This window comes from Phocoena sinus, chromosome 6 (assembly GCF_008692025.1).
Source record: "Phocoena sinus isolate mPhoSin1 chromosome 6, mPhoSin1.pri, whole genome shotgun sequence".
NCBI lineage: Eukaryota > Metazoa > Chordata > Mammalia > Artiodactyla > Phocoenidae > Phocoena > Phocoena sinus.
This window is the reverse complement of record NC_045768.1, coordinates 225,638-248,882: the sequence shown is the minus strand read 5'-3', so window position 1 is coordinate 248,882 and position 23,245 is coordinate 225,638. Positions and strand designations below refer to the sequence as shown.

The 23,245-nt window shown below is 49.1% G+C and overlaps 1 protein-coding gene across 5 annotated transcripts in view; it reads left to right on the top strand.

Annotated features, from left to right (window-relative positions):
• Positions 1-12,717, top strand: part of EHMT1 (euchromatic histone lysine methyltransferase 1) — a 147,456-nt gene extending 134,739 nt beyond the window's left edge. For 3 of the 5 annotated variants that reach the window (XM_032634348.1, XM_032634345.1, XM_032634346.1), the window contains exons 26-27: positions 10,710-10,885; positions 11,012-12,716. In XM_032634348.1, coding sequence (XP_032490239.1) covers positions 10,710-10,885; positions 11,012-11,186 — 351 coding nt within the window. In that variant the 3' untranslated portion in view covers positions 11,187-12,716. Of the gene's footprint in view, positions 1-10,709; positions 10,886-11,011 lie in introns of all 5 variants that reach the window. The other 2 variants (XM_032634349.1, XM_032634347.1) reach the window with 2 other exon arrangements.
• Positions 12,718-23,245: the final 10,528 nt, after the last annotated feature.

Sequence of the window (23,245 nt, the reverse complement as noted above, 5' to 3'; positions counted from 1 at the left end):
CCAGGTGCGGGTAGAAGAGCTGGACCCTGGCTTCGTCCGCTCCGGGCCCTGGTTCCCAGGGCAGTTTCTGAGCCATCGCAGGCTGCCCTGTCCTGCCTTGTCCTGGCTCCCAGGGTTGCTCCTTAATTCATAAACTGCTGACTTCAGACCTTCTAAGAACTCGCCGTCGCTGCCAGTGGGAGGGAGTTCAGGTGGCGGCGGGGAAACAAGTACTCTGTCCCCCGCAGCAGCTGCGAGACCCCTGAACAGCCACCTGTAGGTCGGGTGAAGCCAGGCGCTCCCCTTCCCATGCCTGCCACTCTTGGTTGTGTCTTCAGAGCGCCCTGCTCATCGCCTGACCCCGCGCTGCCCCTGCAGCCACACCCTAAGGGGTCAGCATTTGTGAGACAAGTGTCTGGAAGAGGAGCCTGTGTTCCTGGAGGTTGCAGCCTGGGGCGCGGCTCTAGCCCAGGGCCGTGGGGCCAGGCCTTCCCCACGGCACCGCGGCCAGCTGCCCGGCCTGCGCGCGCGCGCGCGCGCGCGCGTGCGTGGCACTGCAGCCGGGCTGGGTTTCCTGCCCACCTGTGTCTGCTGAGCAGTTTGCCTCTTACTGGTTTGCAGCAGTTCTTTCCATGTTCTGGATCAGTGCTCTTTCCTGACGTTTGACTTGCAGATATCTTCCCTCTGTTGCTTGTTTACTTCCTGACGATGTCTTTTAATGAACAGAAGTTCTTATTTTTATTATCCTCCAACTTTGCAGTCTTTTTATGTGTACAGGTGGGTTTCTATAACGTCCAAGACAAGTTTTTCTAAAACCCAGCTCACAAAGTTACACATTTATATTGTTTCCCAGAAGGTATATTTTGCTTTTCTGCTGAAGGGGATCAAGCTTTATTTTTTTCCCTGTATTGACATCTGTGTGACTGAGCACCATTTGTTGAAAAGATTGTCCTTTCCCCACCCCTCAGCAGTGCAGATTTTGTCCTAAATCAGGTGTCTGCGAGAGCTTGGGTTGGCCTCTGTCAGCCGACTGCCTTGGGCAGCCTGTACTGTATTAGTTATCCTAGTTTACCTCCCCTTACCTTGTGGTTCTTGGGAGTGTCTGCTCTTCTTGGTCTCTCAAAGTTTCCATATAAGTTTTAAAATCAGCTTGACAAGTTCCACAAAACTCCTGTAGGGATTTGATTGCATAGCATTGAATCTGTGAGCCAGATTAGATCATGGCATCGAACCTGTAAACCTCATTAGGGATCATAGTATTGACCCGTGAACCAGGTTAGGATCATAGCAATGACCTGTGAACCAGGTTAGGGTCAGAGCATTGACCCATGAATAAGGATAGGGTCAGAGCACTGACCTGTGAACCCAGTTAGGGTCAGAGCCTTGACCTGTGAACCAGTTAGGGTCAGAGCACTGACCTGTGAACCCAGTTAGGGTCAGAGCACTGATCTGTAAACCAAGATAGGGTCAGAGCTTTGACAGGTGAACCAGGATAGGGTCAGAGCACTGACCTGTGAACCCAGTTAGGGTCAGAGGATTGACCCGTGAACCAGATTAGGGTCAGAGCATTGACCTGTGAAGCCGTTAGGGTCAGAGCATTGACCTGTGAACCAGTTAGGGTCAGAGCACTGACCTGTAAACCAGGATAGGGGCAGAGCTTTGAACCTGTGAATCCAGTTAGGGTCAGAGCATTGACCTGTGAACCAGTTAGGGTCAGAGCACTGACCTGTAAACCAGGATAGGGGCAGAGCTTTGAACCTGTGAATCCAGTTAGGGTCAGAGCATTGACCTGTGAACCAGTTAGGGTCAGAGCACTGATCTGTAAACCAGGATAGAGTCAGAGCTTTGAACCTGTGAATCCATTTAGTGTCAGAGCACTGACCTGTGAACCAGGATAGGGTCAGAGCATTGACCTGTGAAGCCGTTAGGGTCAGAGCATTGACCTGTGAACCAGTTAGGGTCAGAGCACTGACCTGTAAACCAGGATAGGGGCAGAGCTTTGAACCTGTGAATCCAGTTAGTGTCAGAGCACTGACCTGTGAACCAGGATAGGGTCAGAGCACTGACCTGTGAACCCGTTAGGGTCAGAGTGTTGACCTGTGAACCAGTTAGGGTCAGAGCAGTGACCTGTAAACCAGGATAGGGGCAGAGCTTTGAACCTGTGAATCCACTTAGGGTCAGAGCATTGACCTGTGAACCAGTTAGGCTCGGAGTACTGACCTGTGAATCCGGTTAGGGTCATAGCGTTGACCTGTGATGGTTCGCTGGGCCATCTGCTCCTTCCCCTTGGGAGTGGTGACCCAGATAGCCGTGCGGGGCTGTGTGCTGGCCTGCGGGTGGACGTGCTGGTTCTGGCTTTTATGGCCAGGAGTGCACCTGCGGTGGATTTTCAGACTTGACTTCTGTGGATGTGAGTCTTTGTTTCTCTCGGTAAATTCTTGGGGGTGGAATTACTGCCGTCTGGTGAGTGTTCACTTACTGACTTTAGGAGAAACGGCAAACAGTTTCCGGAGGGCTTGTTCCCCCCCACACTCGCCAGCAGGAAAGGGCAGCTCAGACACTAATTCTGATGCCCCGTGATGGCAGCATCTTTTTTTTTTAAAATAATTTTTATGGGAGTACAGTTGCTTTACCATGTTGTGTTTCTGCTGTACAGCAAAGTGAATCAGCTATACATATACATACATCCCCTTTTTTTTGGATTTCCTTCCCATTTAGGTCATCACAGAGCACTGAGTAGAGCTCCCTGTGCTATACAGTAGGTTCTCATTAGTTATCTATCTTATACATAGTAGTGTATATATGTCAATCCCAATCTCCCAATTCATCCCACCCTCCCTTCCCCTCCTTGGGGTCCATATGTTTGTTCTCTACATCTGTGTCTCTGTTTCTGCTTTGCAAATAAGTTCATCTGTACCATTTTTCTAGATTCCACATATAAGCAGTATTATATGATATGTTTTTCTGACTTCACTCTGTGTGAGTCTTTAGGTCCACCCACATCTCTGCAAATGACACTATTTCGTTCCTTTTTATGGCTGAGTAATATTCCACTGTGTGCACCACATCTTCATTATATGGCAGTGTCTTTTCACAGCTTAGTGGCTTCCTTACATCTTCGTTCGTGGAGAAGTTTTAAAAATTTATTGTGGGTTGTTCCATCGGGCCGCTTGTCGTAAGAGCTCTTCACAAGCCCTGAATGGTACCCTTTGTCCAACGTGTGTTGTGAGTATTTCCCTCCTGCCTTTCGTTCCTCTTCACAGAACAGAAAACGTTTTTAATGGTTTAGTGCTTTATGTGTCCTAAGAAATCTTTGCTGCAAGGTTGTGAAGATTTTCTCCTTTCTCTAGAATTTTTGTATTTTAGCAAAATTACATTTAGATCTGTGATCTGTTTCAAGAACGTTTGTATATGGTTTGTTTTTTTTTGCTTAACATATTTTTTTTGGTGAGATCACTTAAGTTCTATTCTCTTAGCAAATTTCGGCTGTACAAAACAGTGTCATCAACTGTAGTCACCATGTTATACATTTGATCCTCAGACCTTTTTCATTTTATAAATTTACTGTCTCCCTGTTTCCCCCACTCCTCACCCCCTGGCAACCCCTATTCTACTCGGTTTCCACGAAAGTTTGCCTTAAAAAAAAAAAGAGGCCACATAAAGTGACACCATGCCGTCTTTGTCATTTGCTGGCTTATCTCAGATGATGCCCTTGAGGTTCATCCATATTGTCCCAAATGGCAGGATTTCCTTTTTTTTTTTTTAAGGCGGAATAGTATTCCACTGTATGTGTGCCACATTTTCTTACCCATTAATGGACACTTGGTTGTTTCCATATCTTGGCTGCTGTGAATAATGCTGCAGTGGACATGGGGGAGCAGATATCTCTTCAAGGTTGTGGTTTTGTTTCCTTCGTAAATGTCCTGGAGTGGGATCGCTGGATCACACGGTAGTCCTGTTTTCACCTTCTTGAGGAAGCTCCATCCACACTGTTGTCCACAGTGGCCGCACCGATTTACCTCCCCCCCCGCAGTGCACTGAGGGCTCCCTTTTCTCCACACCCTCACCAGTGCTTCTTGTCTTTTTGATGACGGTCATTCTGACAGGTGTGAGGTGATTAATCATTGTGGTTTCGATGTGCATTTCTCTGATGATTAGTGATGTGGAGCATCTTTTCATGTACCTGTTGGCCATCTGTGTGTCTTCTTTGGAAAGATGATTATTCAGTTCCTCTGCCCATTTTTTAAATCGGCTTTTTTGTTTTTTGCTACTGAGTTGTGTGAGTTCTTTATATATTTTGGATAATAACCCCTTATCAGACACATGGTTTGCAAATATTTTCTCCCATTCAGTAGCTGCCTTTTTCTTTCTTTTTTGCCGCACGTTTCGGCTTGCAGGATCTTAGTTCCCCGACCAGGGAGTGAACCTGGGCCTATGGCAGTGAAAGCGCTGAGTCCTAACCCGTGGGCCACCAGGGAACACCTGGTACCTGCTTTTTCATTTTGTTGATGGTTTCCTTTGCTGTGCAGAAGCTTTTTAGTTCAGTGTAGTCCACTTGTTTACTTTTGCTTTTGTTGTCTTTGCTTTTGGTGTCAAATCCAAATATCATTCAAGACCAATATCAAAGGGCTTCCCACCTCTGTTTTCTTCTAGAAGTCTCACAGTTTCAGGTCTCACGTTTTGCATTGATTTTTGTTTTTGGTGTAAGACAGGGGTTGAGGTTCCCTTTTGTCCATGTCAATGTAAAGTCTCTCCTTGCACTATTGAAAGTAGGTCTGTCTGGGCTATGTTTTTTCCTTTGGTTTATTTGCCAATCCGTAACCTACATCGCTCTGTCCTGGTCACAGGCGCACCTCGGAGGCGCTGCGGGTTCAGTTCCAGACCAGCAACATAGCGAATATCACAGTAGAGCGTATTACAGTACACACTTTTTTTTTTTTTTTTTGGTCCCAGTGCATCTAAAAGTCATGTTTATACTATAGGCTATTAAGCGTACAATAGCATTGTCTTATAAAAATAATGTATATACCTTAATCAAAAGATGCTTTATTGCTAAAAAGTGCTAACCACCATCTGAGCCTTCAGTGGATCATAGTAGTAACATCAAAGGTCACTGACCACATATACCGTAACAAATACAGCAGTACTGAAAACGTTTAAAACACTACGAGAATTACCAGAGTGTGACGGAGACAGGAAGTAAGCAGATACTGTTGGAAGAATGGAGCCCGCAGACCCACTGGATGCGGTGTCTGCAAAGTTCAGCAAACCAAGGTGCGCCGGTACGGCTGTGAGACTAAACCCTGAAACCAGGTCGTGTTGTGCTCAGACCCTGTTTCCTCCAAAAGCCGTTTCACCTTTTCTGTGTCCTTTGCATTTCCCTGTAGATTCTGGAATCAGGGCATCAGTACAGGAAGCCGCGGCCGGAGCCCTGCTGGGGTTGCCTCCCGTTCGTTGCTGAGTTTAGGGCGTCGGCGTCTGCACAGCATTAGGTCTCCTCCTGGTCCCTGGTGTTGCGTCCAGGTGTCCGCAGAGCTTGCAGGCTCTCAGGGTGTAGATCTTACACATGTTCCCTTAAGTTTACTCCCAAGTATTCCATGCTCTTATGCTTTCGTAAACAGTGTTGCTGTTTACTTCGTTGTCTAATTGTTGCTAGGATATGGAAATACTTGGTTTTTTGTATATCGACCTTGCTAAATCCACTTGTTAATTCCAGTAGCTTTTTTGACGGTTCTCTAGGATTTTCTGTATGCATAACTGTGTCATGTGTGAGTAAAGACAGCTCTACTTCTTCCTTGCCCTTCTAAGTCTGTGCTGAGAGCCTGGCTGGGGTCTCAGCAGTGGGAGGGGACATCCTTGCCCGTCTCTGTCAAGGGAAAAGCATTCATTCTTTGAACACCAAGTGTGATGTGAGCTGTGAGCTTTTCGTAGATGCCCTCGTAGAAGTATTCTGGTGCTGATTTGTTTACTGAGGCCTAATTTGTATGCAGGAGATTCACCCATTTATGTGTCCAGCTCTGTTGGTTTTGACAGGCGTCTCCTTGTTCCTGCCCCATCAGTGGTCTCAGGGTCCTCTGCTCAGGGTCACCCAGGCTGTCCAGGCGTGGTCCGGCTGCGTCTTTTCTGGACCTTGGACCTCGGAGTCCTCGGGCTCACATGCTGGTTGTCAGAACGCAAGTTCTCGGCTGCAGGACTGAGGTCCAGCCGGGGCTCTGTCTGCTCCCAGGGGCCCCAAGCACACAGCCCCCTTCTTGAAGGTCAGCAGGAGAACCACGCATGGTGTGATGTGATCGCGGGAGTGGCTTTCGTGAGAAGCGAGTCACAGGTTGCCCAGGGGGTGGGGTTCTGTGAGCGAGCGAGGCTGGGGTGAGCACCACTGCACCGAGATATGCAGACCAGCTCTCGGGGACACCCGGCCCCTCTGTCCCTGCCGTTTGCCTTTTCCAGAATGTCGTATGGGTGGATTCCCACGGCACATGGCCTCTGGGTCTGGCCCTCTCCCTGGTGGAGGGAACCTCTGGGAGCTTGTCTGCGGTGTCACGTGTTTGTGTTGGTTGGGTCATCACTGCTCAGTCGTGTGGATACCCCTCAGGCTGCTCCTCCATCCACCAGACGCATTTGGGCTGTTTCCAGGTGTTGGCGGTTAGCGCAGCTTTCGAGAGCATTCATGTCAGGCTTTGGGTGGATGTGTCCTCATCCCCTGGGGCCGCGTGGTGGTGACTGGCAGCTTCATGGGAGGCTCGGCCATGTCCCTGGCACATGTGTCCCAAGCATCTGGAGAGTCCTGGCAGGAGGGCAGGTCCAGTGCTGGCTGCTCCTTTGTGGTGGGGAGCAGGGTCCTGGTGTTGGACCATTTCAGTGCTCTTGTAAATGGCATTTTTTTCCCCTGATTTAGTTGCTTGATACATAGAAATAGTTACTTTTTTCCAACTAACTTTTTTTTTTTTTTTTGCTGTACGCGGGCCTCTCACTGTTGTGGCCTCTCCCGTTGCGGAGCACAGGCTCTGGACACGCAGGCTCAGTGGCCATGGCTCACGGGCCCAGCCACTCCGCAGCATGTGGGATCTTCCCGGACTGGGGCACGAACCTGTGTCCCCTGCATCGGCAGGCGGACTCTCAACCACTGTGCCACCAGAGAAGCCCCCAACTAACTTTTAACTCTGTGACCTGTTAAACTCACTGACTAGATGTAGCATTTATTTGTGAGTTCTCTTCTCAGTGGACACGATCGTGTCATCAGCACACGGTCCCCTCCCGGCCGGGCCGCTGTGCCTGCCTTGGTGGAGAAAAGCTTCCAGAACCCAGGCTCCCATGGGCGCTGGTGCTCAGAGCTCTGTCCCTAGTCCACCAAGAGTGACCTGGATTGACGTTAGGCTGTGTTCAGTGTTTTTCTGCATCTGCTGAAATGCCCCTACAATCTCTCTTGTACTTACTGTAGTAACATGGTGGATAATCTGATTTTATGGCCATCGTTGGGCCATCATTACTGGTTTGTAATCTCACGCCTGCTTCAGCACAGGGTGTTGTGCTGCCGGTGGTCGGCCTGCACTGGCCCGTAGGCTGGCCTGCGTGTGTCCCCAGAGCCTGCCCCCGACCATCTGGCACCGCTAGCATCTGTGCCTGTGGGTCTGTGTCTAGTGTCTGGGGGTTTCCTGCTTATTTTCATTCTGTTTGCCCATTGCCCCTTGTTCCTGATGAGTTTTTGTTTGGGTTCCAAACTCTGTATTTGCAAACCTGCCTGAAGAAATGCATTGCGGCTTCGGAGCCCTCATCTGGAATCACTCGGTCCATTTGTGGGAACGAGGGTGGTTCGGGGCTGAGCTGCAGCCGCCAGCCTCTCCGAGTCTAGCCCAGCCTCCCCTGCAGTGACCCTCGCCCTGGGGTGCAGCCCTCAGGGTCCCACCTGCAGCAAGGAAGGTTCGCAGGGCCCTAGACCCCCGGCCTCATGCCCGCTGTGCAGCACAGCTAGGAACGCCAGCCGCTGAGCTCGACCCCCGTGGAGGAGCCTTCCCGGAGCGTCCGCTCCTTCACGAGGCGTTTTCTTTGTTGCTTTTTCTGAAATGCTCTGTCAGGCTGTCTCGAGTCTCCGCAGACCAGGCAGCTTGCCTGACCACAGGTCAGCGCTCTGATTCTCACCAACATCCTTTGACAGATGGGGCATGTGCGGACGCTGTCCGGGGAGGGGCGGAGGGGGCGTTCCTGGGGGCCCCAAGGGGGCCCCACACAGGCCTCTCCACGTTCCCTGCTTACCTGTCTGGGAGGAGCTTTCTGTCTCCAGACTGCTCTGGCTGGTGCTTCTGTAAAAACACTGCAGATTCCAAGCCCGTTTCTTAATTATCAGATTCTAAGACGTGGAGTTACACTGTCTGATTGCTGTGCTTGTTTCTCAGCTCCTCCCCTGAGCAGCTCCTGGACCGCTGCCAGCCCCTGGCCCCCATAGGGACATCCCTCCAGTGGCCACCCTCTCTCCTCCTGTTGCTGCGACCGCTGCCTTTGACCCCTGGCCTTTCCGTCTCTTCAGCCCCGCACACCGGGCTGTGCCCCTGGGAGGGTCCTGGCAACCCGAGTGCCGCTGACTCTGGGCCCTCAGCCCCGGCCCCCAGCTGTGTGGGTCTCCTGCTTGCTCTGGTCCACTCCTCCTGGACCCGAGCAGGTAGCCCTCTTCAGTCTTGCCCCATGGGTCTTTCGTTCTGGGCACGTAAAAAGCCACGGATGCAGCACGTCCCCCAGCCGTTCCAGCTCAGGCCTGTGTGTCCCCGAGTGTTGGCATGTCAGAGTGCCCATACCCACTGGGCCATCTGCCCGTGCCTCGCTCCCCCACCCACCATTTGAGGCATCAGGAACCTTTCCGGTTCTGCCTTCCAGGTGTTTCCTGGGTCTGATCACCTGTCCTCATGCTGCTGAGTCTGTCCCTCTCCTTGCTGTTCTGGAACCTTCCAAACACCTGCTCTGTCCCCATCTCCTCTTCTCGCTTCAAGCCTCTTCTCGAGTCCCCTGGTTAACCCGGGTGCCCTCACGCCCTCAGCCTCTCAGAGTCATGATGTGGGTGGCTCGTGTGGGCGTGGGGCTCCCTCCCCACAGTATTTTTGCCTCAGAACCAGGTGTGGGTGGTTTCTGGATCAGAGAAGCTTTAAAAAAGCAGCACATACATCTGAAAGGACACATCTTAAAGACCGAGAAAGGCTGCTTGTCGCAGGAGGGACGCAGGGTCCTCATAGAGGGGAATGGTCAGGTCTTCAGGATGGGTGGCCCCCGCTTGGTGCAGGCCAGTGACCAAGGGCTCAGGACATAACTCCTGGGAAGTGTGGGCAGCATGGCGGGGGCCCAGGGCCAGGGACCAGTGGGCAGAACCCCCACTTGTCCCCCAGGAAGCCTTGGTGTCCCTGGGGGGCCACCTGTGGGTCCTGCAGGCTCTGGGCAGGGTCTCCATGCGGGACCCTTACAGGGGCTCCCTTTAGGGACCCAGGGGGGAGGGGGTGTCTGGGTCGCCTCGCGCCCCTGGGTGGTAGAGGCGGTGTCCGCACGGCCCTTCGCTGCTTGGGGTCCAGCCCAGGGCCTCCTTCCTTTATCACACGGGCACGTGCTTCTCACCCACCCCTTTGTGCTGCTCCTTTAGTCTCTTGTTCAGCTTAGGAAAAAAGAAAAGAGAAAAAGTGAAAACATGTTTCACTTCATCCAAGGATTTCTCACTCTTGTCTTTATGGATAAAGACACAGAAAGGGGGAGAAAATCAGTATAGTTGAGGCTCTTCCCTGGCCCCCTGGCCCCCTGGCCGCTGGCGTGAGGGTCAGACCGCAGTGGCCGATGGCATGGTGGTGCTCTGGGGGGGTTTGCTTGCTGCTCACTCAGGGGTTCGGTTCTGGGTGGGTGTCCTCGCCGTGTGGCCCCTCTGACTTTGGGTCGATCTTGTGCTCTGGATCCTTCCAGAGAAAACTCTTTCCCACGGCTTGGATGGTTAGACCAGGCCCCTTTCTCACGGTCAGCTCAGCCCCTTCTGCCCTGTGTTGTTACCGCGGCAGCAGTGCCAGAGGCACGGTTGGGACCCCGGTCCCGGGGCTCCTCTCTCTCCTAAAGGGTCTGTGGTTTTCTGAGTCCCCTCGTGAGCAACCTGGCAGCTTCCCTCCCACTGTCCCACTGCCCCTCTGCCCCTTTGCCCCCTGCCTCTCTGCCCCCCTGTCCCTCTGCCCCTCTGTCCCTCTACATCTCTGCTCCTCTGTCCCTCTACTCCCCTGTCACTCTGCCTCCCGTCCCTCTGTCTCCTGTCCCTCTGCCCCTCTGCCCTCCGTCCCTCTGTCTCTCCGCCCCCCGTCCCTCTGCCCCCCGTCCCCGTGTCCCTCTGCCTCTCTGCCCCCCGTCCCTCTGTCCCCCTGTCCCCTCTGTCCCCCTGCCCAGTGCCCCCTGCGTCTCCCACTCCTGCTAAGTTGAACCCCTGCTCCTCCATCACCAGGTCCCTGGGGAGTTGTGCTGCCCGGTGGTCCTTACAGGACCATGTGGCCCCTTAGCCACCCCACGTGGTTCCCATAACGCTGTCCTCCTCTGTCCTGGTGCTGACAGCATCAGAGCGTCGGATGGGACGGTGCCAGCCACATAGATTATCCATGTTTGTGCTCGTTTTCACCCCCGGAGTTGAAGCCCCACGAGAGAGGGGGAGGAGAGGGTGGCGTCCGCTGCGTGGCAGTGGCGGTGCCCACGCCTGCCCTCCTGGGACGCTCAGTGCGTGTCTCCCCCAGGACGGAGAGCTGTACTGCATCGATGCGCGTTTCTATGGCAACGTCAGCCGCTTCATCAACCACCACTGCGAGCCCAACCTGGTGCCCGTGCGCGTCTTCATGTCCCACCAGGACCTGCGCTTCCCCAGGATCGCCTTCTTCAGCACCCGCCTGATCGAGGCCGGGGAGCAGCTGGGGTAGGTGCCCGCCAGGCGCACGTGCTACCTGCCCCAGACTGGACGGCTCGGGCGGGGCTAGGTGGGCCCGGCTCCCGGGAGGTGCTGGTGGGCCCGGACCCCCGCCCAGCTCTGTTCTCCCCCCAGGTTTGACTACGGGGAGCGCTTCTGGGACATCAAAGGCAAGCTGTTCAGCTGCCGCTGTGGCTCCCCCAAGTGCCGGCACTCCAGCGCCGCCCTGGCCCAGCGGCAGGCCGGCGCCCAGGCCGCCCAGGAGGACGGGCTGCCCGACACCAGCTCCTCCCCCGCTGACCCGCTATGAGAGAGAGCCGCGGCCCGGGCGCCCAAGCGGATGCCGTTCACGCTGCGGTTCGGGGAGAAAAGGAGAAGCGCACACGACGACGTCTGAGGTCCCGGCCTGGTGCTGGCGGGGCCGGGCTGCGCGGTGGGCGCTCTGGGACTCTGCACTGGTGTCGCCCGTGAGTTTCTGATGGTGATTTTGTCGTTTCCACGTTTCTCGTTTCCCCTCTGCTCTCCGTCGTTCCTGACCCACCGCTGGGCTTGTGGGCAGTGTCCTGTCGACCCAGACCCCTCCGTGTGGCCCCGCCAAAGCCACCGTCACCCACCCGCAGCCCGAGGGGCTGGTGCCGGCTCCTGGGGCCGCGCAGACCCTGTCCCCACCGCTCCTGAGAGGTCAGGGCCGAGCTGCCACTGACCTTGGAGAAAACGTGGGTTTGCTTTTTAAAGAAATCCTATATCTAGTTCTATATACCAGACCTCTAACGTGTTTCTTTTCGAGGAAGCGGTCTGGGGGTGCAGGAGGGCCACGGCCCACGGAGGACCCACACCTGCCCTGCGAGTGCCGTGAGGCCGGCACCTTCTGTTGATTTCTAAGCCACACGCTCTGATGATGAATAAACTGATTTATTTTCTACCATTATTGGACATTAGGACAAACAAAAAATAAAAAACAGAAAACACAGACAACGGTGCTGATTCTGGTGTGGTTTCTACTCACCATGTGAAAATAAACTATCAACTGTATAAAGAGAACAAAGTGATTTTAGAATAAAATGCAGGAGAAAACTTTTTTTAAAATGTTAGTCTTGTAGTGTGAATAAATTTGCCATCACCTTTTGTGTGATGGCCTGCCAGGTCATATACTTTTTTTTGGCATATACTTTTTTAAATACTGTAATTAGTGCAGTAACAGTGGGTTTTTTTGTGCGACTCTTCTAAAACATTCATAATGCAGTCATGTTTATTTTTTCTGTTGAAATGTTTTTGACAAGTTCTAAGAGCAGTCTTTTGGCTCAGACCATTTCTTGTTCTGTTTTCAATGAAATCAATAAAAAAAAAAAAAAAGAAGTACTTTAAATGAGGTTTCATCATGGTATCATGTTTCAACTGGTTTCTGCAAAATACCCGTGTTTCCCTTGGGGTGCGGTGCTCGTGGGGTCCCACACGGCCCCGGGGACCAGTGGGCAGGCCCAGCCCTGTGCCGAGTCTGAGAAGGTGGACCTGACACCCCCACTCATCCCTGCAGAGAGGACACGGCCCGCCCCTCCCCAGGCAGCCTGTGCGTGCGTGTGCCTGTGCGTGTGCGTGGGGGGCACGTCTGTGTGTGCCAAGCTCTCAGGAGGCTGACGGAGGTCTGGAATCAGATCTGTGTCTGGACGTGGTAAGGCTGGGCCCTCTCCTCCTGCCGGAACCTCCAGTCCCAAAACTCATCGGGAGCCTCCGAACACAAGAAGCAGCTTGAATGCTCTATTTTTTATACACAGACGTCATTCAGTTAGACATTTTCAGACATTTATCCAGAACCTGCATTTTGCAAACAGCGCAAACAGGGTGGCTTCCCTGTGGACGTGGATAAGGCCCGATGTGCGGAGCCAGGAGCCTGAGCTGTGACTGGTCCGCCCGAAGAGCCCTTTCTTCCCGGAGGACTTGGGCTGGGTCCTCAGGGCTCACTGCCTTTCTCTTCTGAGGGCAACAGGACCACAGGAGGGGCTGTGCTGGCGGGGAGGGCCCACCTGCAGCTGGTTTTCAGGCCCCGAGACCCACCAGCCCTGTGTGCCTTCCCCCAGCCCAGCCCTCGGGCTCCAAGCCCAGGGGACTGCAGGGGACGAAGGTCCTTGTGTGTTGGCGGTCCACCTGTTATGTGCTGGGCCAGTGCTGGTGTCCAAACAACTGTCTGTTGAATCAAGACAGTCTAGTTGCAAACCTTTAGGGTGCTGGGGAGGTCTGTGGGGTGAGGGCCCCCACGAGGTGCCGTCTCGGCAGTGGGTGCTGGGCTGCTTCCTTTGTCAGCCTGTCCTGGGGGCTGTGTGGTGCCCCTCAGCGCTGGCAAGATGCTCCCCCACCAATCCTGCTGGCAGGCCTGGGGGATAGGCCTGGGTCTCTGCTCCATGGGACGCTGACTGCAGATATGAGGCTCTGAAGGGCTGGCCGGTGGGTGGGAGGCAGGCCAGGGGGGACTCCCACGGTGGCGGGGCACACGTGGCTGGAGCGTGAGGGTCTCACCCGGCTGTACTTACTCCTCAAAGGCAAACCTGTCACTGCCTCCCGCCTGCCTGGGGGTGTCCCCCGCCCTGCCAACTTTGGACAGTGGGCCTCTCCCACCCACTCCTCCCTGACAGCTGCATCTGTTTCCACGGGGCCGGAAAGAATTCTGAGCGTCATCTTTTTCTACTTGTGCAATTACCCTCTTAGAGAAGAGACCAAAGGGCACTGCAGAGCCACATTTTGGAATCTGTCGCCAAAACCCCATTCCTAAGACGTGTGCTGATTTCTGCCTCCTCGAAGAGGGTGAATTTCCCCACGTCCAGCACTGAGCACTGTCGGACTTCTTTTTCTAATGTCTAGAGGAAGAATGATCAGTGTGCTACTTCACACTTGTTTGGTTACTGATAAACGCGAATGTCTGTCTTATTTATTACAGGTGGGGCTTTCCTCCTGTGTGAATTGCCTTGTAAAATTTTATTGTGTTGTTTATATTTCTCTTATTGATTTGTATGGGCTCTTTATATATTGCTGAACCTAAATTTTTATGTGGTAAAATCTGTCTTGTGATTTCTGATTCTGTACTGTATTTAGAAAGACCTCCACCTCCAAATTATAAAAATATTCTCCAGTACAATTTCCTAGTATTTTATTTGCAAGTTTAGCTCTTGAATCCAGGTGGAATTTATTTGGTATATAGTTTGAAATAATAAATATAAGATTTTAAAATTGAGGAATAATTTGTATACCGTGAGATGCATGGCTCTTTTGCGTACAACTCAGTAAGTTTTGGCCAATGCCTTTGCCTGTGTAACCCATTCCTTATCGAGATACAGACTCTACCCATCCCCCGGGAAATCTCTTCCTGTGCTTCCGAGCTGGTCCCTGCCTCCGAGACGCATTCATTCCGTGTTCTATACCTTATGTATGCGGGACACGTAGGTTACTCCTTCTGTCCAGCATCTCTTACTTAGCTGTTCTTTTGTTCACATTTCATAAAGCACCGGTTCATCCATCCTTTTTATTGCTGAGGAGCATTCCACAGTAGGAATATACCAAATTTCTTTATCCATTCTCCTGGGCATGCACATCTGTGTTGTTTCCAGTTTGGGGCTATTATTAATAAAGCTGCTGTGAGCATCCTTGTACCAGTCTGTTTGTCTCAGGTAAATTCCTAGAAATGGACTTGCTGGGTCAGGTTGAGTGTTGGTCTTTTTAATCTGCCTGTCCTGGTGGCATCTCACTGTGGTTCTGATTTGCATCCCTTGGTGACTCGTGCTGGGCACCTTTTAGAAACTTGTTGTCCACCTGTGTGTCTTCTTTTGCCCAGTGCCTGTTAAGTCTTTTGTGCATTTTTTAATTGGCCTATCTTTCCATTACTGAGTGTAGGGGTTCTTTACATGTTCTAGTGCACGTACGTCCTTTGTCACATAGAGGTACTTAAATATTTTCTCTCATCTGTAACCTTTCGTTCATTATCTTAGGAACAGTTGAAAATTTTGAGCACGCCCAATTTACCTTTTTTCCTCCTTGGTTAGTATTTTCTCTGTCAGTGTCTTTGCTGCCCCAATGCTGAGAAGGTATCCTCTTGCTTTCTTCTAAAGCATGATAGTTTTAGGTTTAATATTTTGGCATATGACCCATCTTAAACTAATTTTCATCAGTAGACTGAGGTAGATAGAGATACACTTTTTTTTTTTTTCTGACGTGGGTATCTAGTTGTTTCAGCTTCAGCTGTAATTTTTTGAGAAGATTTCCTTCTCCCGTTGAGTTGTGCTGGCTCCTTTGTAGACCATTACCTGCTGTGTGCATCTTTATTTCCGGGCTATTCTTTTTTTTTTTTTTTTTTTTTTTGCGGTACGCGGGCCTTTCACTGCTGTGGCCTCTCCTGCTGCGGAGCACAGGCTCTGGACGCGCAGGCCCAGCAGCCATGGCTCACGGGCCCAGCTGCTCCGCGGCACGTGGGATCTTCCCGGAACCGGGCACGAACCTGTGTCCCCTGCATCGGCAGGCGGACTCTCAACCACTGCGCCACCAGGGAAGCCCCCGGGCTATTCTTTTCCATAGATCTGGTTGCCTGTCTTTATGCCAGCATCATACTGTCTTTATTACTGTCGCTTCATTTTAAGTATTAGAGTCATGTGTAGTGTAAGGCCTCCGACTTTGTTCTTATTCCTGAAGATGGTGACAGTTGTCCCTCAGTGTCCTTGGGGCCTTGGTCGCAGGACCCTCCGTGGATACCAAAAATCCACAGATGCTCAGGTCCCTCACATCTACGGATGTGGAACCCGTGTGCACGAGGGCTGACTGTATTTCACTCTTTTGGCTCTTTCTATTTTTATATAAATTTTAGAATCGGGCTTCCCTGGTGGCGCAGTAGTTGAGAGTCCGCCTGCCGATGCAGGGGACGGGTTCATGCCACTGTCCGGGAGGATCCCACATCCCGTGGACTGGGCCTGCGCATCCGGAGCCTGTGCTCCGCAACGGGAGGGGCCCCGGTAGTGAGAGGCCCGCGTACCGGGAAAAAAAAAAATTTTTAGAATCGACATATCAATTCCTACAAAAAAGACTGATGGGGTTTTTTAAGCTTTAAAAATCATCTTTATCGAGATAACATTTATGTATCGTAAAATGCACCCATTTTGTTTCATGTGTTTTGGCAAATGTCTATACTCATGTAGCCACTGCCACAACGAAGACATAATGACCGTCTTCATTACCCCAGAATCCCCTGGTGCCCCTTTGTGGTCCACCCTGCCTGCCACGGGAGATACTTATCTACCCATGACACTATAGATGAACATCTCCTGTTCTAGAATTTTCTATAATTGGAATCACAGCATACTCCATTGTGTCTGGCTTCTTTGGCTTAACATACAGTTTTTAAATTTTGAAACAATCTCAAATTTACAGAAAACTGCAAGCCCAGTACAGGCAACTTTTCTCTTTAAATCACTGGGGAACAAACTGCCACCTTGATGCTCCGTCGTCCCTGCAAACGAGGCTGTTCTGCTGCGTGACTGGGTGCACCGCCAGCTCCGGGACGACGTTGCTCTGACCTGGCACTGACCATCAAGTCCCAGGCAGCTCCCGCCCTCGGAGCAGGCGGGCCCGGTTCAGCCTGCTGTTCTGGGTGGTTGTCGTGTCTTTCGTTATTTCTGTCCGGAGCAAGCCTGTCTGCCTGGTTTTCACGGCCTCGGCGCGTGAAGATGACGGTCGGTTTTCTTGTAGAACGTCCTCAGTTTGTGTTTCCTCAGGATCAGGTCCAGGGCTGCCATCTTTGGCAGGAACATCGCAGAAGTGGTGCTGTGTCCTCCTGCGTCCTATCAGGTGGCCCACAAGTTGGGTTTGGTCCGTTTATTGTTAATGCAGACTTGAGTCATTTGATTGAGATTCAGCCACCTTTCCCACCAGCTTTGTTTTTCTCATTGCAGGAAACAGATCCCATCCTTTTCATACTTTCCGGTTATTTGTGGGAGTACGGACTCATGATTTTCTACTTCATCCAGCGGGTTATAGTCTGTTACTCTCATTATTCAGGTGCTAAAAATGTCGAAGGTTGGACTGGTGGCACCTTTTTGAGATTGCCTCGTTTGCTCAGTGAGCACATCTTACTTTATGGCACAAGACGTCCCGGGCTCGTTGGTACCTTGCCTGCCCCCGTCCTGGAACAGCTGGGTTTTCTAAAATTTAAATCCACCATTTTGCTATTTTCTGCCTACCTTGTTTGTTCTTTGTTCCTTTTCCCCCTTCCTCTGCCGTCTTTTGTATTGAGTGTGTTTGTATAATCCATCGTTCCTACCGCGTTGGCTTATTAGCTCTACCCTTTTTGTTTTCGTTTTTTAGTAACTGCTGTAGGATTTGCATTCTGCATCTTCCGCTGGCCAGTCTGCTCTCCCGAGGTGCTAACCATATTACAGCTGATGTGAGAGCTGCACAGCAGAACAATCCCGTTTCCCCAGTTGTCATACATTTTAGTCCCTATAGTTTATACCCCAAGTCGTTGTTATTGTTTTTGCTTTATTTAGCCAATTATTGTTATTATTCTTAATTTGTACCTTGTCTACTCATTTTCTCACTGGTTTCTTTTTTTGTATTCAGTAACAGCTTTATTGAAATATAAGCACATACCATACGATCCCATATCCTTTTACAGCTTACCATTCAGTGGTTTTTTAGCATGTCCACAATTACATGCAACCATCATCACAATCAAATTTAACGTTGTTGTGACCCCAGGAAGAACCCTGGGCCCATTAGCAGCCGTTTCTCCCCTAGTCCCCCCTCCCCCCAGCCCCAGACAACCTCTAATCTACTTTCTGTCTATGTAGATTTGCCTATTCTGGACATTTCATATAATGCTGCGGTCTTCTGTGGCTTTTTCCACTGAGCATCGTGTCTTTGAGGTTCATCCGTGTTGTACCATGTGCCGGTCCTTCCTTTTTCTGGCCAAATGATAAATATTCTGTTACGTGGATGGGTTGTCAGTTGATGTGGATTGTTTCCACTCTTTGGCTCTTATGAGTAAAGCTGCTATACGCATTCATGTATTTGTTTTTGTGTAGATGTCTTTTGGATATATACCTAGGATTGAAAATGCTGGGTCGTGTGGAAACTCTCATTTAACCTTTAAAAGAACTGCCAAGCTGTATCCAAAACTGTCTTGCAGCCCTCACCAGTAGTGTATGAAGGTTTTGATTTTTCCACATCCTCATCAACACTTGTTATCTGTAGTTTTTACTTGAACCGTCCCAGTGGGTGTGAAGTGGTACCTCACTGTGGTTTTGGTTTGCATTTCCCTGATGACTAGTGATGTCAAGCATTTTTCAATGTTCTTATTATTGATCATTTGTGTGTCTTCTTTGGAGAAACACGTATTCATATCCTTTGCCCAGTTTTAAGTAGAGTTCTCTTTTTATTATTGAGTGGGAAGAGTTTTTTTTTTTTTTAAATATATCCCAGATAGCAATTACTTGTCAGATATGTGATTTGCAAATATTTTCTCCCATTCAGTAGGTTGTCTTTTCACTTTTTTGATGGTGTCTTTTGAAGCACAAAAGATTTTAATTTTGATAAAGTACAATTTACCCATTTTTTTCTTTTGTTACTTGTTCTTTTGGTGCCATATTTAAGAAACTGTTGCCTAATCCAAGATCACAAAGATTTATACCTTGGTTCCCTTCTAAGAGTTTCATAGTTTTAGCTCTTACTATTTATGTCTTAGCTACTATTTAGTCTTTGACACATTTTGAGTTAATTTTTGTATAGGTGTGAGGTAGGGGTCCCACCTCATCGTTTTGCAGGTGGACATTCACTTTTCCCAGCATTGTTTTTTTTTTGCTTTTTTAAAAATAAATTTATTTATATATTTATTTTTGGCTGCGTTGGGTCTTCGTTGCTTGGCTCGGGCTTTCTTTAGTTGTGGCAAGCGGGGGCTACTCTTTGTTGTGGTGCATGGGCGTCTCATTGTGGTGGCTTCTGTTGTTGCAGAGCACGGGCTGGTGCGCTGGCTTTAGTAGTTGTGGCCCACGGGCTCTAGAGCGCAGGCTCAGTAGTTGTGGCGCATGGGCTTAGTTGCTCCGCGGCATGTGGGATCTTCCCAGATCAGGGCTCGAACCCGTGTCCCCTGCATTGGCAGGCAGATTCTCAACCACTGTGCCACCAGGGAAGCCCCCAGCACCATTTGTTAAAGAAGCTATTCTTCCCCCGTGGAATGGTCTTGGCAGCCTTGTCAAGGATCAGTTGGCCGTAGATATTGGGTTAATTCCTGGACTCTAAATTCTATCCCATTGATCTATATGTCTATTCTTGTGCCAATATCATACTGGTTTAATGAGTGTAGTTTTGTAGTGAGCTTTGAAATAGAGAAGTGTGAGTACTCCAGTTTTTTTCTTCTTCTGAAAGATTTTTTGGGCTATTCTAGGTCCTTTGAGTTTCCATATGAACTTTAGGACCAGTTTATCAGTTTCTACAAAGAAGCCAACTGTGATTCTGACAGGGATTGTGTTTAATCTGGCCAATTATCTTTTAAAAAATAGACTTTTTAAAGAATATTTTTAGATTTATAGAAAAATCGAGAAGATAGTGCAGATTTCCAAATACATCTTATTAGCATATGGTATAGTTGTTATAATTAATTAATTATTTAATATTGATACATTGTTATTGACCAACGTCCATAGCTTACTCAGATTTCCTTAAATTTTACCTAAGGTCTTTTCTATTTCCAGGATTCCTTCCATGATATCTCATTGTGTTTAGCTGTCAGGTCTCCTTAGGCTCCTCTTGGTTGTGGCAGTTTTACTTATTCCTGATGATCTTGACAGTCTAGAGGAGTACCGGTCAAGTGTTTCTTAGGATGTCCCACTATTGGAATCTGTCTAATGTTTTTCTTATGATAGGACTGACGTTATGGGCTATTGGGAGGAAGACCACAGAGATAAGGTGCCATTTTTGTCCTGTCACATAAAAATAATCCTATCAACATGATTTATGACTTGATGTGGGTCTTGATCACCTCACTGAGGTGTGCTTGTCAGATTTCTGCCACTCTTTCCTCCCTTTCCATCCTGCTTCCTAGAAGGAGGGCTCTAGGCCCTGCCACACCTGAGGTCTGGGGTTAGGGCCCCTCTCCTTTGGGATAGAGTATCTACATAAATTATTTGGAATTCCTCTGCACTTGAGATTTGTCTCTTCTGGCTCATTTATTAATTTGTTTCAGTCATTTTTATCAGTACGGGCTCATGGGTATTCATTTTATATTTTGGGTGTTTATTTACGTATTATCTGCTCAAATTGTTGCAGCTTTGGCCATTAGGAGCTCTTCATGTGTCTCCTGTTTACCACTGACACCCTCATCAATGTGGGTTGTGTTTGTGTGTGCCTCCAAGCACTTCCTTACTTTGTGGCACTGTGAGATGCTTCAGGCTCATTTTGTTTATTTTCTGCCTGAGTCCTAGACTTAGCCACTTCTCCATGGAGCCCTGATTTCTTTCATTGGGGGATGGTGTTAGAAACCAAGATCTGGGTGCTGGGGTGCTTGTTGCTACTGGGGTGTCTTTTATTCTTTCTTCTTTCTTCTTTTTTTTTTTGCGGTACACGGGCCTCTCACTGTTGCGGCCTCTCCCGTTGCAGAGCGCAGGCTCAGTGGCCATGGCTCACAGGCCCAGCCACTCCACGGCATGTGGGATCTTCCCGGACCAGGGCACGAACCCGTGTCCCCTGCATCGGCAGGCGGACTCTCCATCACTGTGCCACCAGGGAAGCCCTGGGGTGTCTTTTCTGAAAGGCCCTCTCAGTTGACGGGGGAAAGAAATATATGTGTGTACATATACACAAATCTACAAATGTTTCTGTATGTACCTATCTGTGTCTACATTAGGATAAAAACGTGGATCATCATAGCCTCCTGTCCTTGCTTATCTGTAGGCTTTTGCTCCAGCCGTGAGAAACCCAGCTCTCTCCACCGTCTATTTACGCAGTTGTTCAGTTCCAGGATACATGCGTAGCTGTATCAGAGTAACCAGTAACCAGTTCCCTACGGGAAACAACCTTATTGACCAGAGACAGTGTTCACGTGCAGCTCCATTTGCTTTACTCTTATGGACCCACTCATTTCCAAGGTCACTTAGGTTAGCCCCTTCCCCCACCCCTTCAGTGAGGTTGTCTCCTACATTGTAATAGATTATCTTGTCACTGTCTGCATTCCTTCCTGGGGTCTTATGGCCTCATAAGTGACTTTTTTTTTTTTTAATCGGCATGCATTAAGATTCACTTTTATGCTGTAAAATCAAGAAGTTCAGTTGTCTTTTAAAGAAGTTAAAGAATGAGAGAAAAGGTATTTTACATTTATATACATTTACAATTTCTGGTGCTCTTCATTCCTTTTTGTAGATCGAAATTTCCAACTACTGTCATTTTCTTTAGCCTGAAAGAGCTTAAATAAACATTTTAAGCACAGATCTTTCTAGCAAAGAATTGTCTCATCTTTTGTTCAAAAGTATCTTCGTTTCACCTTTCACCTTCGTTTCAGCACTTTCAAGATGCAATCCCATTGTCTTCTGGACTGCTTTCTTTCCGATGAAAAATCAGTGGTGGTTCTGCAGTGTCACATCTTCTATTAAGCCCATCCAGTGAAATTTTCATTTTAGATATGATGATTTTCCATTGTAGACATGCCATTTGGTTCTTTATAGCTTCAGTATCTCTTGAGATTCACTATCTGTTATCTCATTTTATTCATGTTTTCCCTTAACTCTTCGAACACACTTACACTGGCTGTTTTTAATCTCTGTGTGTTGATTCTGTCATAGCTGGTTTTGTTTCTGTTGACTGACCTTTCTCCTAGTTATGTCTTTCTGCACTTCTTTTCATGTCCGATCAGTTTTAATGGGATGCTGGACAGTATGAATCTTGCGTTAAGTGTCTGGATTTTGTTTTCTGTCTCTGGAGAGTATTGGGCTTTGTTCTGGCAAATAATTACTTGACTTTTAGATCAAGCTGATCATCTCAAGCCTTTTCTTTTAAAGCTTTTTTGGGGGAAGGTGTAAAGTAGCCTTTATTCTAGGACAAGTTTGACTCTACACATCTCATGATGTGGCCTTTCTGGGCCTCTGCTGAGTTGCCTGAGTGTTCAGCAAGGTGTTCTACTCTACTTGTTAGGACTCGGGTGGCCCCTTGTCCTGCGTGAGTGTGGCATTTGCTCAGGTCGCAGCAGCTCGGCACCCCTCCCACCCCCACTTTGTGGCTTTTACTGTGCACACGCATGGGTCCTGTTCGGCCAGAGACCCCAGGGCACTCCCGTATGGATTTCTGGAGCTCTTTCTCTGTGCGGTCCTTCATCTCTGGTGTCTGCCCCTCAAATTCCACCACCTTGGCTTCCCTGAACTCTGGCCTCTGTCTTGTAATCTCGACAGGAGGACTCTGCTCTGCTTGGTGCCCTCACCTTCGTGCTACGATTGGAACATTGTCCCCTTCGGACAGGCCAGGGTGAGTGTGAACTAGTGTGCTTCGTGTTTTTCTTTTTCCAGGAATCTTTTTCCTGCACTTCCCGTTGTCTAATGTCTGAAAATGGTTTCATATATATATTTGCCCAGTTTTACAGTTTTTATGACGGGATGGTTATCTAGTACCTGCTACTTCATTGTGGCCAGAAGCAAAAGAATAATAGAACTTTATTTTCTTCCAACTTGAAAGCCAATTATTCTAATACCATTTATTGACAAATCTTTCCTTTCCCACAAATCTTAAGTCTCACCCACTACATTTAGGTATACACACACACTCCGTTTTATTCTGTTATACTATTCTATTGCTTTATTCTGTTCCTCTATGTATTCTATTTCCTTATGATTTTATGTTTTTAAATTTAAAAAGTCAATTGTAAATACAATACAGAAAGGAAAAAAGTTAAAACTCCACTCACTTTCAGTGTCTTCCTTAGATTAATCACTGTTTCATGAATATTCTCACATTTAATGTAAAAATATATATCGATAAAAGAATAATACGTAATATTTTTAAAGCTCTTACTGTTTTTAACAAACATAGTGCTTACCACATCCAGGTCCTGTTCTAAAGTGCTTCTGAAGTACATGATCATTTAATTCTCATGGAAATTCTATATGGTGGGGGCTTTCCCCACCTTAATGGACGATAAAAAGGACACTAAGGACCTTGCCCCAGGTCACACAGCTCCGAGTGGCAGAGCCATGGTTGGGACCCCAGGCAGCGCGACTCAGAGTCCATACCCCGCAGTGCTGTTTCCTCATTCTCATAAGTAATCCCATTGGGTCCATAAAGCTTCTAAGGCTTTGTTTGCCCACCTAAAATCCTGTCTTATTGCAAGTTCGTTCATGATTATCTGTGTCTTTCTCTGTG